This window comes from Haemaphysalis longicornis, unplaced genomic scaffold (assembly GCF_048455015.1).
Source record: "Haemaphysalis longicornis isolate Haplotype H1 unplaced genomic scaffold, Haemaphysalis longicornis Haplotype H1 scaffold_7, whole genome shotgun sequence".
Classification (NCBI taxonomy): Eukaryota; Metazoa; Arthropoda; class Arachnida; order Ixodida; family Ixodidae; genus Haemaphysalis; species Haemaphysalis longicornis.
The window spans coordinates 7,444,372-7,459,016 of record NW_027526422.1 but is presented as its reverse complement, the minus strand read 5'-3'; the positions used below and the strand labels follow the sequence as shown (position 1 = coordinate 7,459,016).

The window sequence follows — 14,645 nt, the reverse complement described above, 5'->3', positions numbered from 1 at the left end:
CAGCGCCGGGGGATGGGCATGGGCCCCCTGTGGGCTACACACACTTGGGGAGAGAGGGTGGCACCCTTCTTGCCCACCGTTGTACGACGTGGACTTGGTGGGATGGGAGTGGCACGTGAGGTTTAACAGGCAGCCATGACAGCACGAACAGTACCAACTAATCAAAGCCTCAGAGAGCTGCTCTTCGTGCAAATGGTGCCCACCTGCGAGTGGTAGGCGAGGGCCTTGTCGTAGCACTTGAGCTGGCGGTGGCAGAGGCCCAGGGCGCCGTAGGCCGCCGCCTCCAGGTGTCGCTCCTTGGACTGCCGCACCAGCAGCAGCTGCTTCTGGTACATCTGCACCGCCTCCTCGCTCTTGCCCATCTTCATGAGCACGTCGCCCATGTTGCCCAAGGCACGGAACTTGCCCTGTGCACCACGTGCAGAAAGCGTGAATGCCACCACCACTGCTACTGCGAGGCAACGTTTTTAGATTTAGGTCAGTTTGCAAACTGCGCCTCGAGAGGCGGCACCATTTTGTCGCCATTCCGAGGGGTGGCGCTGGCGTTGCTTTGAGATCTAGTTTGGGCATGGAGGAAGATGAGTTTGGGGAGCGAGGCTCGCCCCGGCCATGTGTTTTCGCTGTGCTGTTGGTGCTCGCCTGTTCGTCACGTCTGTATTAACGTATTAGCTCTGTGCTGTCATCGTGCATATATATTTTAGTGGATCTCTGAAGTGTCGGTGCGGTTTGTTGACGTGCTGCGCGCCGGGCTGCCGTTCGGGGTATGCTTCGGAAGCGGCAAAGTCCGTGCAGCGGCATTTCTTCAAAGCGCCGAAGGGTCCTGACGGATTGAAGGCGTGGGAAAGCGCGATTCCGCGGAAAAACTTCAAGGTTACGCCATAAACATACGTTTGTGACATTCATTGTGAGCATTCAGACATCGTCAACTGTTACTGACACGTCGTGAACGGTCAAACTGTAAGGATACCGTAAGGCAGGTGGACTCGGAGGGACGGCGCGACGCCCCGTATTTTCCCTGACATACCTGAGCATCTGTCGGCACCAAAGACGTCAAAGTCATGCCGAAAACCACCCAAATGGATGACAGTAGTTCCGACCTATGTTGCGTCCTGCCAAAATCATGGGCCTTTGCGCGATGAAACTGGCGTAATTAAGTGGCAGTATGAGTGGTGTAGAAAGCGCCGAAGTCAGCACGTACGTTGGGAACTGATCTGTGGTTCGCGGTTATGCAGGAATTCAGCAAATGTCCGACATTTCAATCGTAGAATATGAAGGCTTCGCCTACCCAGGTTATCTTCTACAAGCTCGAAGATTCTGGGTGTGATTTAGAAGGCTGCAGTAGTCGGGCAAAACTTGTCGGTTGAAGTTAATTCAAGAGGTTTGCTTGTCCCGCCGTGTAGCTACAGCGATAAAAATGGGAATACTCAGCCCCAGCTGGCAAGGTGGAAGAATGTAGCATCATCCCATTTGTTCCAAGATCAGCCCTTGGAACAAATTACTTGTTTCTAGACGTTTCATCCGCAACAACTGCCGTGAAAGGGCATGCAGTGTGTGTGGCACAACATATATATTCACGGTGCTGTCAGATCAGATCCCTAGCCGGCGCGGTGTCTAAGGCGCCGTGCTGCTGGACGCAAGGACTCGGGCTCGATTCCCAGCCGCTATTCTGATAGAGGCGGAAAGCGAGAACACCCGTGTGTTCGGGATTTCAGCGCATGTTAAAGATCCCCTACGTGGTCAAAATTAATCCGGAGCCCTCCACTACGGTGCGTCTCATCGCCTGTGAAGCGTCGGCGCGTTAAACCTCTTATAAATCAATCTGACTAGTCAAATCTGAGAAGTGTTGCCTATCTGTAGATTGCAAAAAGAAACGAGCAGGAAAAATCAACGCAGAAGATAGCATAAGCGATGGCTCAACGGAAAAACTACCGGGCTAAACGCTTTAAAAAATCGGCACATCAGGGCTACAAGACGATAAATGAAGGCTAAACGCTTTAAAAAATCGGCATATCAGGGCTACAAGACGATAAATGAAAGTTTATGTGACCCTAACAGATAGTCCATCAGATTTACAAACCAACAAAAAAGAATAGCAGTACGACAAGCATTCTCATCAGAGAACAACGTTTATTTCTTTTAAGAAACCACATTTATACCTGTCAAAGAAATGAAAAAAAAAACATTGGTTTAATAATTGCTTCACTTTTCTTTTTTAACAGCAAAGCTGTTTAACAAATCGTAATTTTTCGTGTCCGCACTTAAAATACCAAGCATTTGCTGAGCGCGTGCGCGTGAGCGCGCACGTCAGCACTTGGTTTCCAATCGGCTCACTTGATCAGTTTTGTTGGGGTTGTAAATATGTTCTTGTGAAAACGTACCTACTGCATTTGCTTCCACAGCATAAATAAAAATGTCGAGGCGTCTTCTCTTGATTCCAAGTAGATGGCCGACTACTGTAGGCTTTCCCGCAGTTACAGTAGCGTAAGACGCGTTCGGGTATGCTATACATATTATTGAGCTATAAGGGATCCCGTACTGGGAAAAAAAGAAATGGAAAAATAAATAAATGGAACGGGAAGCAGCCGAAGACAAGCGGATTGTGCAGTGTTTGCCTAGCCTTTTTTTTTTCTTAAGTACAGCTTGTTTCTCGTTATAATGTCGATAAAAATGTGAAGCTCTTGTCACTAGTAGAGCGAAGTTGGACTTCGCATGTCAAAAGAAGAACATTAACGGTGTGCGGTGGTCGTTCACCGGCGCCTTTCCGAGCAAGGAGTAGCAGACGACGCGCCGAGACCGATCTCAACGCTACCGCAGCGCCACCGCCTGGTCGGCGACAGACCCGGCCCGCGCCGCTGTGCTTGGAAGGCCGCGCTCTTTGCCAACTGACCTAATCTAAAAACGTTGCTGCGAGGGCATAAGACGTCTAAACAACTCCAAATTGGTGTTTATTTCAAGCTGGTAATCGGGGCGGACTTCAGGGTTCTTTTGAAAATGCTCTCTGAAATTGGGAATTTGTTTGGAAATGACTAAGTAGTGACAGGGAATAGCATTGATAACTTCTAACAAATGAAACATTTCATTCACGAAAAGCTGGTTATTGATTGTTTCCTCCCTTTTGTTTACATACATTATTGTGGTCTGCTTGCACAACTAATTGTCAGTTTCATTCGAGGCCTGTCTGATCACTGAGTGGATCTCAACTGGAAGAAGGTTCTCTCGACAACGGAGCTTCCATTAGCTGGGTACAACAATGTCAGGGTAGCAATGTCCAGCCTGAGGTTGCAAGTGTTGGAGTAATTTCGATACTGAATGAGTCCGGAAGGTGCGTTTGTGGGGCTTGCTTCCAGCAAGTACTGGTTGAGAATGGCGGAATGTCATGCCACAATTGTGCAGATCGATCGCTCCATTGAAAAGGTCCATTCGGGGAGAAATCGGGTTTAACCTGAATCTCCTAGAAACATGTTCGGGTGTAAGAATCGGATAAAATCGGATTTCACCCGAAAATGAACAACCCTACCTATGCAGCTTGTGCACACAAAAAGCCCACGTACCTGCAAGTTGCGCGAGACCTGTGAGAGTGCGAGGAAGTACTTCTGGCACTCGTATGCTGCATCCAGGTTCCCCAGGGCAAGATGGGCGAGGCCCAGGTTGCAATAGGCACGACCCATGTTCACACGGTCGTGCAGGTTCTTTGCCAGGGTCAGGTCCTTCTCATAGTAGTCGATGGCATCCTGCACAGTGACAGAGGAAACAGACTCTTTTAACCTCTAGCAAAAGGTGGCTACTGTAACTGCAATATCCATGGGACTGTGTTCTTGCCCTCCTGCTGTTTCTGTAGCTAGAACAGGAACTCAGTGATGAATTTTTGTTATATACTAGTATATAAAGAGTGGAAATGCAAAAGAATGGATTAATCAGCTGAATGTACTGGAAGGAGTCACAGAAAAAAGTAGGGGTGTGCGAATGCCGAATAGTAACTTTTGAATCGAATATCGAATCGAATTCGGAAAAAAAGCCGAATATCATATCAAAGATCAATTATCAGTTTTTTTTTTTTTTTTTTTTTTTTACAGGCCTAGATTATTTATAGGTTTTTGTGCAAAGGCAGAAGCTACTTCACATGTTCGGGAGACATGAAATTTTTTTTCAACCCACAGAACGCACTTTTCAACTCGCATTGGCGGTACTTGAGGAATCCGGAGCGGTCACAATACGCATTTTGGAAAAAAAAAAAAAAAAAAAAAAAGACGACTTGCACTGGAGTTGCTGTACTGCAATCATAGGCAATGACTATTCAGAGACTCGTAGCTCAGAAGTGAGCACTTTGCAGGCATGAACAACAGGACGCGAAAGCAATCATGGACCACGATGAGGCACTTGTTCGGAAGCACATTAGCAGCATAAAGCGTGAATAATATGTAGCGGAAGGAAAGCTCGCGCTACCGTCGCCATGGACAAGCCTGCACTATTCTCTGTGGTCTAAAAAACAAGTAAACATGCAGTAACCATACACCAACTGCAATAAAAACAGCCAGAACCGCTTTTCATTTTAAATTAACGGAAGCGCTGTCAAAAAGGTAGCGGTCTTTATCGGAAGCTGCCCTAACATGGAAACACCCGGTCGTACAATTCAAAATGGCGGCCAGAGCCGACGGCGACGGCTCGAAAAAAAGATCTTATCAACGCACTCGCACATTACTCTGCAGAGGGATAAAATTTATGGCCTCTGCAAGGCGCACTCGTCGAAAGCGCAATTAGGATGAAACTTGCCGAGTAGACGGTGTAGCAGCAGTGCGTTAGGGTGCGCCGACATTTCTCGCTTTCGCGAAGCCAGGGAACGTTTGGAAACTCCACTCGACTATTCGAAAAATCGAATATAGTGGATTTTCAATTCGCGAATCGAATTATTCGCGGAGGTACTATTCTAATCGTATTCAAATATTCGAGTATTCGCACACCCCTAGAAAAAAGCTTTAATTGTAGTTCAGCCTTCAAGATGCTCCCTTGTAAAAAAGCTGCATAAAAAAAAAAAAAGAGAAACCACAGCCAATAATACGCAATGGCTATGAAGAAGACTCATGCAGCCCCTTTTACAGCTTGCTACATTTGTCTCCAATACCAGCAACTTTCGTGCTGATACTGCTTTGCAAACAAGAGCACACAAAGCAGTATGCTGATACTGCTTTCTGCTGTGTATGCTTTTTTGTGCAAAGTGTGCTTTGCTATGCTGTCCAAAGCACACTTGAGGGTTTCTGATTGGCCATGCATTGTCGCTGCCAGAGCAAGTAGGCAAGCATCACAGTTTGCACAAGTTGAGGGCCAAATGTGTGGCAACAAGAGAAATTGAAGAGCTAGTGTAAGACGAGGTGCAAATGGTGTGAATTTCAGCCGGAAGCACAAGTGCCCCTAATGAGGATGCACACACAGCAGCTTAGTTTTGCAACAGAGAGGATGGAAGAGAAACTTCTGCGCGCACACCCAGCGGAAGCAGAGCTGTCTCTGCTAGTGAGCAGGTAGGGATGATGGTGCAGTGCAGTGCAGTGCAGAAGGACGATGGACAGGACGGGCGCTATCTCGTGCGCAGCGGCCGTCTTGTGCACTTAGTGCCTGTTCTGTGCTCTTTAACACAAGGGTGAACGACAACCATCTCGCCCAGCCTTCCCTTTCATTACAGGTGGTGATCAGTTCATCGTGAAAGGGCGAGCAGCTGGGTACCTTGTAGTTCCCGAGGCAGTAGTGTGCGTATCCCAGGAAATGGCAGGCCCGCGCCTGGGCCTCGGTGTCTCCCATCTCCTCGGAGAGGCGCAGGTAGTTCTCGTAGTAGGGCACTGCTTGGCCAAACTCGCCGCGCGAGCTGTAGCAGTTGCCCAGGTTGCACAGGGCACACGCCTCGCCCGCTGCGTCCTTCAGCTCCCGCGCTATGTTCAGGTGACTGCAGGGCACAGACATTGCACACTTTCCGGCTGGCCTCGAAAAACACTGTCGTTTCTGGGAGAGGCATGTGAAATTAGGAAGTTTTCCGAGCGTCGTTAAAGTGCCAGTGCGATTTAAAGCATACGGGGCCCATATTTGTTTTAAGGAGGAGTGGCCTAAGTGTGCCTACCACTAGTACACATATCAAAGGAAGTTCCTTTGGTAATTTTTCTTTTGAATGAACCTGGAGAACAACAAACAAGCATACTTGATATCCTCGAACTCAGCCGCATGCTGTGCTGCTTCATAGTAGCGCCTGACATCAGTGATGAATTGTAAAGCTGCTACTTTGCAGTTAAAAACATCTTCTAGGTGCTAGATGGGCCCTGCTCACAATACAAGCGAACAAGCTAAGCAACAGGTACCAGACCTCAAAGTGACAGTACTATAACACTACAGTTATAAGCACATAAAGGACAATATGGTGAGGAACAATAAAAGAAGTGGAAAAATAAGTGCACCACCAGCAAATCTGAGGCAGTGCAGCAGAAGCCCGCTTCACCTGTGGTAATGCAGAAGAGCCATTTCGTGACGCCCTAGTGCCTGGTATGCCACTGCCAGGTTGCCATGGGTGGAAGCCTCAGCACTGCGGTCATTTACTTCCTGCGACGCATGCAAGACCACAGGGCAGTCAAGCTACTTTTCTGCCGTGTCAGTGGGGCTGTCATCTCTTTCTTGTGTGTCGTCGTGTTTGTGCGCTGTTAACCCCTTTATGGGGCATTGAGCTGCTAGCACTCTACCACTGAGAGCCGTATTACTAAATGAATTGAAATAGTTTCATGCCATGCTTGTAAGAAACCATAGCATGTATGTACTAGACTTGTCCACTAGTTACGATATTCAGACAAGAAAAAGTCATTGTTATTAAAAATAGTTGTGTTATAATTAGCTGGCTATAATTAGTATTAGTTTGACCTCGGTTAACTCGATTGCATCATTTATTCTATTCTTTCATTCTATTTATTCCTGTCAAACTACAAATATTTCCCCTTTGATTCATTCTGCTTTCTATCTAACTCAACCAAGCTCTGAAAGTCAAACCAGGGTCAGGTTAATGGGACTCCACTGTAACTGCAGTTTGGTCTCCAAATACGCTGCAACTAGTGATAAAAAGTGGGAACCTGGAGAGAGCTAGGGCAGAGGCAAGTGTCCTGTTTCTGCAATCCGCCCAATGGGTGCCCGGTGTTCCCTCACCTTGGAGATGGTGAGCTCCTGCTTGTGCAGCTGCACAGCCTGCTCGTAGCAGCCCATGGCGCTCTGGGCATTGCCCATGTTGCCGTAGGCGCGACCCATGCCTGCGCGATCCCCCAGGGACCGTGCAATGTTCAGGTGCGCCTGGTGGAGCTTTAGCGCTGCCTCGTAGTGGCCCGCCAGCTGGTACACGATGCCCAGGTTGGAGCAGGCACGCCCTTCCGCCACCTGCGCGTGCCACGCTTGCATCAACAATCTGGCTGTTAAACCGAAAGCTCTACTACGCTGCACCTTCAAGGGTCGCCTGGGCGTGCGCTTCTGCGCCTGCGAATCATGTGCCTAGGTGAGGGTTTGACGGCTGCTTTGCCGGTGTTTGGTCCCTCGGTCTCACTATCAGTGGTGGGCCGGCTAAGCTGTGTGCGCACGCCCTTCAGCACACGCGAACGGATGAATCCAGTAGATAATGGCAGGCTGTTAAATCTCAATCAAAGGCAAGCTTTCACGAAGCCCTGCATGCTGCATAGTCTTTGCTTTCACTCGTGACAACTAGGTTTAGCCATTCTGCTTTAAACCTGCGAGCAGAGGTTCTGCTTCGAGTGGGCAGTTCAGTGGTCACCTTGTCCCTGGCGGTGAGGGCCATGTCGAGCTGCTTCTCGTGCCAGCGGCGGGCCTGCTGCCCATCGCCCATGCAGCGGGCGGCGTGCCCGAGGCCCGCGTAGGCCCGGGCCTCGATGACACGGTCGCCCAGCTCGCGAGCAATGCGCAGCACCTGCTCGTGGTAGGAGCGTGCCTGGTCGAAACAGCGCCGGTAGTGGTGCGAAGAACCCAGGTTGGAGTAGGCGCGCGCCTCCTCCACCCGGTTGCCCAGCTGCTTGGCCAGCCGCAGGTGCTCTGTGTGGCACTCCACGGCACTCGCAAAGTCTCCCATGGCAAGGTACACGGCACCCACATTGCCCACCTGTGGGGACAGAGGGACGTCAGTGGTACGCCCACACACACCTCCACAGCCCATGCACAATCTGATATTGCACAGCTGAAATCTATCCATTGAGTTCACACACTGCTCACTTGAAACCAGACAGCACACAAGCTGCTCCACTGTCTTGACATACTTACTTTCTGGCTCACTACACAGTCATTTATGACGCACCTTACGCTTCCGCCATAAAAGGCTCCTGCACCAACCACAGTAGTAGTTCGTCCCTGGCATGCAAGCACAGGGTCTTGTGTTCTTCAGTGCAGCTTCATCCAACACAAAGTGTGCGTCTGTCGTAGAAGCTAATTTTGACTGCCTGCTTGTTCTCCTTATTAATGGTGAAAACCTTCAATGGCTCATTGAATGAAAAAGCCGTTGTTCGGCATCAATGACCCTAATAAAAAAACAGTTTCTTCACAAGACGTTCCATAGCTTGCGCTTAATCTCAACAGTACCGAGAGGCGGTCGTTCCCACCAGCAGGGATTTATACCCCCTCCTCTCCCTAACACCCCTCTTCCTTCCCCCCAGGAGGATTTGACACTCCCGAAAAAGATTCCATGGCCATGAGTACCCTGCCCAGCGATTTATGCACACCCCTCCAACACCCCCCAGGAGGATTTCGACAACCCCAAAACCGAAATTCTGGATGAACCCCTGCCCGCCAGTAGACCAGTATACCCCGCCAGTATGTCTAGGGATCAGAATGGGACACCTCACCCTCTCCCCCAAATTCTGGCATAAAACAATGGACAGCTAGACAAGAAAAATGACAGCCACTTAAAATCTGCCATGACTAGCAGCGGCAGCTGGTTTGGAGAGATGTCATGTTATGTGGCTGAATCAACCGAAACCCCCCTCTTCTTCTCCTTCCTCTTTAATTTTTTGGTACAGTACTTCTGACTCCGTATGCACCATCTATGGTACTCTCATGGCCGATGCCATGAGGGTATCGTGGATGAGAGCCGGGTGCGAAGAAGGAGCGCCGTGGCACGGGTACCTCGCGTGCCTCCTGCAGGCGGTCGCCCATCTGGCGCACGAGCTGGACGCACTGCTTGTGGCTGGCCAGGGCGTTGGGGTAGTCGCCGATGGCGGTGTACACGTGCCCCAGCGAGGTGAGGGCCAGCGCGGCGGCCTGGCTGTCCTTGCACTTCATGGCCAGCACCAGCTGGTAGCGGTGGCTGGACAGGGCCTCCTTCAGGTTGCCCTTGGAGAAGTGCGCCGAGCCCAGGTTGCCGTGCGCACGGCACTCCCCGGCCTGGTCGTCTGCGCGGGAGGGGGGTTCCCCTGCTATAGCACTTGCCCCAGCGCACGCTGCTTGCTGCCCGCCGCCCTTGAAAGGAGCGCATAAGCCTGTGCGCAGGGGTCATCAACAAAAGGAAAACAAACGCACTGCAACCTTATTAACCACTGTCAGGGTACAATGCACCCGCCCGTTTTGGTGGATAAATGGGATCTATGAGCCTTTGTCACTGTGAAGAGTATAATGTGAAAAGAATATTTTATCTATACTGTAGCACTTACCCTTGTTCCCAGAACCGAGCACGCTATAATGTGGCTCACTGACAAGCTCATTTCGAACGTATCGCATTTTTCTAGCAGCGATATGCAAGTGGGTTGAAAGATAATTCACTGAAACAACTGAAGACACTGTGACAGATGCTACTCAACACAGCTGGCACATGCATCTAACAGATTTGATGCATTTTGAACATGCGGGAACTGCACCAGAGGGTCCGAGTGGAGAGCCCAGTGACTTACTGAGAGACTTGGCGACAGCCAGGTCCTGCTGCATGTAGGCGATGGCACGGTCGAGGCTGTTCAGGGCCCAGTAGGCAGAGCTGAGGGCTGAGAAGACGGAGCCGCGGAGCTTGAGGCTGCACGTGCCAATGTGCAGCGCAGTCTCCAGCAGCACCACTGCAGCGGCGTGCTGGCCCGTGGCCAGCAGCTCCTGGCCGATCACTGAGGTCATCACGAAGGGCGACTTGTCCAGCCGCATCGACTGCAGCTGCCGATACGTCGGCTCCAGGGTGGCTGCGCCAGGCATTGCACCTCAGCATTGCAAGGGGCGTTTGCACTGTATCTCACTGCATTTATTCTTTACCCCAATTTTCTTCAAAAGTTTATGCAACTAAAAGCACTGAGACGCCCTCAGGTCCACAAACTCTTACACCATCTGTCAATACCTAAAACTGACAGTCTAGGTAACAGCATTGCCCTTCAAGGTAACCTTTAAATTTCTTAGTTGCCTTGATGGAACAAGCCTGATAGTACCAGTGAAATCCATCCTGTTTATCAGGAATTCAGCTTGCTGGGTGTGAAACGTGTGTTCGCTGGGAAGACATAAAACTAATGAACTCTAAGGCCTCATTTCCGTTGAGGCAGGCTCGAGCTTTGAACTGTTAGTGCCATACCGTAGAAGTGCAGTGCGCAAGCTGCAGAACAATCACCGTGAAGTTAGAGATAGGATCGGAAGCTCACCCCTGAGTGGTGACTTCATGGCTGCCTCAACCAGCCCGGCCAGCAGTTGGACTGACTTTGAATCTTGATTGAGCCCCGAGGAGAACGCTGCCAAGGCGTCTGCATGCCTTCCCAGGCACTGGAGGGCCACGCCCTGCCGGTAGTAGGCCTGTAATTGAAACAGGAAGAAAGATTCAACAAGCACTGGAGTGGGAAGGAAGATCCAACAAGACTGCTGGCCTCACTCCAAACAGCCACATTACAGCCACAAAGACTTCCTGTTTTTTTTTTAAGCAGCTTTCGTGGCCTTTTTAGTGCTGACAGTACTTATGAGGTAAGTAAAATGTCATGCAGAGGGTGCAAAGAATGTTGAGATTTGTTTTCAATTAATCAATTCCAAAGAATAAGAAATTGAAGTATTGGAAATGCATGCATTTTCTTTCACATTCCGGTCAAATTTCATCGACAGATCAGAAAGTGGTTTTCGCAGGTGAAATTTTCAAAGATCAACCACTGAGTGGCAACACAAGCAGGCTCGTTATTTGTACACAATTTCGTTATAATTTCTACATAGCTGTGGTTCACGTGCACATGCCCAGATGCACGACTCAAACTAAGTGAGCGATATCAGACACTCGTGACAGCTTAGGTAGCAAATGCATTACCAAGGTGATTTTTCATTTGACAACTTCATTTGGCGTAATCTGTAGAGATTGCGCCAAGTGTGTGAATCCATTTTTGATGTGGCGGAGTGTTTCTTCTAATATTTTGTCTTTAAGTTGATTTGTTCTGTTTCGACTATGGTGATTTCGTATACAAGGAGCAAGTTGTTCAGGTTAAATTCAGTTGGAAGTCAGCGCTCGTCTGCTGTCTTTCTGGTCCTTGTTCCTTTTCACGTTGTAACTGCTTTGATACAACGTACCGACTCAACCAACAGTACACTTTGTGAAGTTGTACTTTCATCTATTTGTTACAAACAATTTCTTCCATTTCTCTCTTCTACATTTCTTTTATAGCTGAACACTAGGTATCTTCTCGAGCAATCTGGTTGAGTAAGTGCAATCTGGTTGAGTGAGTGAGTATTAACATGTTTCTCTGGCACCACGCATCTACCGATGCAGAAAGTCACCCACCTGTGCTGACTACCTGAACTGAAACCTTGGAGCAACTGCTGCGCTCCTTCCCCCAACACGCTGGCCTGAGGACCGTCTTGCAGGCTGTATACCACTACCTGGGCTCCCCAGAGCACCAGTGTGGAGGCCTTCCTACTCCCCAAAGGTACCCACTTTATCTGCCAGGAGACCTTCCGTCACCTCCTCATTGTCCTGTATGAAACGAGGCTGATCCGGCGACAGAAGTGTGATCTGGAAAACCTGTGGTGCGGATTGCTGTGCAGTGTTCGGCCTTGTGCTGTGCAATGTGGACTGCGTGGTGTGTGGATCAAGCGTAAAGTGACCATATTCTTAGGGCCCCAAGCGGGACGGGTGGGTGGCGGGAGGGGGGGGGGTAAGGAAGAACGTGGGGCACATAACTTGAAGGGACACTGAAGCTCAATGCAGTTTTGTTTTAACTGAAAGATCATTCCTTTCGTAGTTCTCTCGGCCTTTGTTCGACGAGCAACGATGCGTTATTTGCTGAATGAGTGATTAAGTACTGAAGCACGTCCAACCACCGTTCGTCAAACGCAGAAGGGTGTACTGAACGGTTTGTTCGTACATTGCAACTTCAGGAAAACAGCTCAGACATTAAGACTAAGCAAGAAACACACAACAGTTTTTTGCTTACTCCTGTCGTGTGCGCCCTTTTCTTGAAGTTTCTCAAACGGTTCCTTTTGGCTCTTTCGTTCCTCCAGCTTTTCATTAATGACACAGGGCTTGATACCCGTTTTCCATATTTCTGGCCGAAGGTGGGACAGAACACTGTCCCACAAGCACGCTGCGGGACAGCGGGACTACAGTGGCAAAACCGGGACGTGTCCCGCCTAAGTCGGGACGCCTGGTCACTTTAATCAAGCGTACTCCAGCGAGTGGCGTGTGCCCTCCCGCTTGCTAGTGATGGGCGCCGCCACAGCGACCCTATAAACTGTCCACCTCTTTCCTCCTCCTGCATCCTATTTTCCCCCACCTATGCACACGCACTGCGTTGTATGCAGGTGCACCTTGTGACCGGGTACCTTCCTTTCTCCCCGCCGCCGAATCAACAAGTGACAGCAGCAGCAGCAGCAAGACCAAGCACAGTGGCAGCACCTTTGCCCAGCGGGGGTTGAGCTCCCGGGCCTTGGCGGCGTCCTGCAGGGCCTGCGCGTACTTCCCGAGGCGCACGTAGGCGGCCGAGCGGTTGCTGTACAGCACGTGGTTGGAGGGGTCCAGGGCCAGGGCCTCGGTGTACAGCTGGGCGGCCAGCACGAAGTCCCCGGCCTGGCAGGCGGCCGTCGACTGGCGCACCAGGTCCAGGAAGGCAGCCCGCTGGCTGCTGCTCGTGCTGGCGGCGCCGCCCAGGGCGCTGGCGGCGCCCCCGCTGCTGCTGCCGCCGGCGGACGAGGAGGCCGCGCTGCTGCTCGCCTGGTCGCAGCATTCCACGTCCACCTCCAGCTGCATGCGAGGAGACGCGAGAGCTGTTCAACCCCCCTCTGTTCCCGTCCCGAGACATTTCACTCGCACAAGAACTTTCATGCTATGAGGACAACCTGTAGTCAGATAGCCTGAACTAGTGTCACTACCTTATTTAGTGACTCTAGCCTGAACCACTCTAAACAAAGCTCTCTCTCTCCCCCTCGTTCTGAGAAAGCTACGCCTGCGCCGTAGTGAAGGGCTCCGGATTATTTTTGACCCCTTGGGGACCACGTGCGCCGAAATCTTGACACGGGCGTTTTTTTTTTGTTTTTTTTTTCCATTTCCCGAAGAGCAACCGCCTGTAAGATGACATATACTGCCCCTGGAGGTAGCAATAAATGTGTGTTTAGAAGTGAAGCTAAGCTGGCTTTGAAGGGACTAGTGGAAGCCTGGTCTTTGTAAGCTGGCTTTCCAACACTGCGTGTTGCACAGTGAAGCGAACGTTTCGGAAGGAGACCAGTGTTGCGTACGAGAAGGCCGACCCGAGCCGAGTTCCATCGCCTCCGACATACGTGTGGTAGTGTGGTTTGAAGCGAGCGGCCAGCCAGTGTTGCTGCCGTGAAGAAGTCCAGAAGCCGTAGGCAAAACGTAACTCGTTTACTTCATAGCGAGGGATGAGCTGAAGCCAAAGAACAATGCCCCGACGGGCGAGGTTACAGTACAGGACTCGAGCAGAGTGACAGCATTGATTCACTGCTCAAACAGGAATGAGTTATCGCGCTTGAGGGGCTCGTATTTATACCAAAAAGCGCCAACGGTCAAAACAGCGTTCCCTCTAGATTGTGCACACGCCACGAACGTCACAGACACACACCACACTCTTTCCCGAGTTCGTGAGCAGTCGATAGTAGCGGCGCACGCTGAGTCCGAGAGAGGGGAGAGAGGAGGACTCTGCTGCGGACGCGGGGCTTCCGTGACCTTGGGCAAGTCTCGGCGTGCCTCGTCGGCAACCGCCGAAGTTTGAAACGCGCCAAAAGCGAAGTGTCTGACCCAGGCTTGTCGAGAGAGAGAGAGAGAGAAACTTTAATTACAGTTGAAGTGAGCATATTTGTGGTCGGGGTCTTCAGTCCAAGACTCCGTTGGTACGACCGGCTGTCTTCGCCCTTTCCGCTAGCAAAAGCTGCGTTTCAGGAGAAGAGCTGGTCAGCGTACTCTCCCACTGCTCGCGTGAGGGGTTGGGGATGGGGGGGAAGATTTGGGTTCAGTTGACATTCCCAGACAATATGGTACAGCGTGCCTTGTGCTTGGCAGTGAGTACATAGGGGATCGTAAAGAGTAGGGTGGATGGTGTGTAGTCGTGTTGGGTGGGGGTACGTGAAAACATCAGTCACCGACACGGCGGTACTGCTTGAAAGGCGCACGTAGTGGAAGCTTCGCCGCACAGCAGAGGAGTTTTGAAACAAAGCCCAACGGCGGGCTGAATCGTAACACCAGC

The 14,645-nt window shown here is 50.7% G+C and overlaps 1 protein-coding gene across 1 annotated transcript in view; it reads right to left on the bottom strand.

Moving 5' to 3' along the window:
- The window catches only part of LOC144144412 (tetratricopeptide repeat protein 28), a 112,672-nt gene that overhangs the window by 29,989 nt on the left and 68,038 nt on the right, over positions 1-14,645 (bottom strand). Inside the window, exons 2-11 of the mRNA XM_077675839.1 lie at positions 12,845-13,189; positions 10,620-10,767; positions 9,900-10,172; positions 9,139-9,404; positions 7,781-8,122; positions 7,168-7,392; positions 6,476-6,576; positions 5,716-5,932; positions 3,552-3,731; positions 204-407 (exon numbers count right to left, since the gene is read on the bottom strand). Coding sequence (XP_077531965.1) covers positions 204-407; positions 3,552-3,731; positions 5,716-5,932; positions 6,476-6,576; positions 7,168-7,392; positions 7,781-8,122; positions 9,139-9,404; positions 9,900-10,172; positions 10,620-10,767; positions 12,845-13,189 — 2,301 coding nt within the window. The remainder of the gene's footprint in view (positions 1-203; positions 408-3,551; positions 3,732-5,715; positions 5,933-6,475; positions 6,577-7,167; positions 7,393-7,780; positions 8,123-9,138; positions 9,405-9,899; positions 10,173-10,619; positions 10,768-12,844; positions 13,190-14,645) is intronic.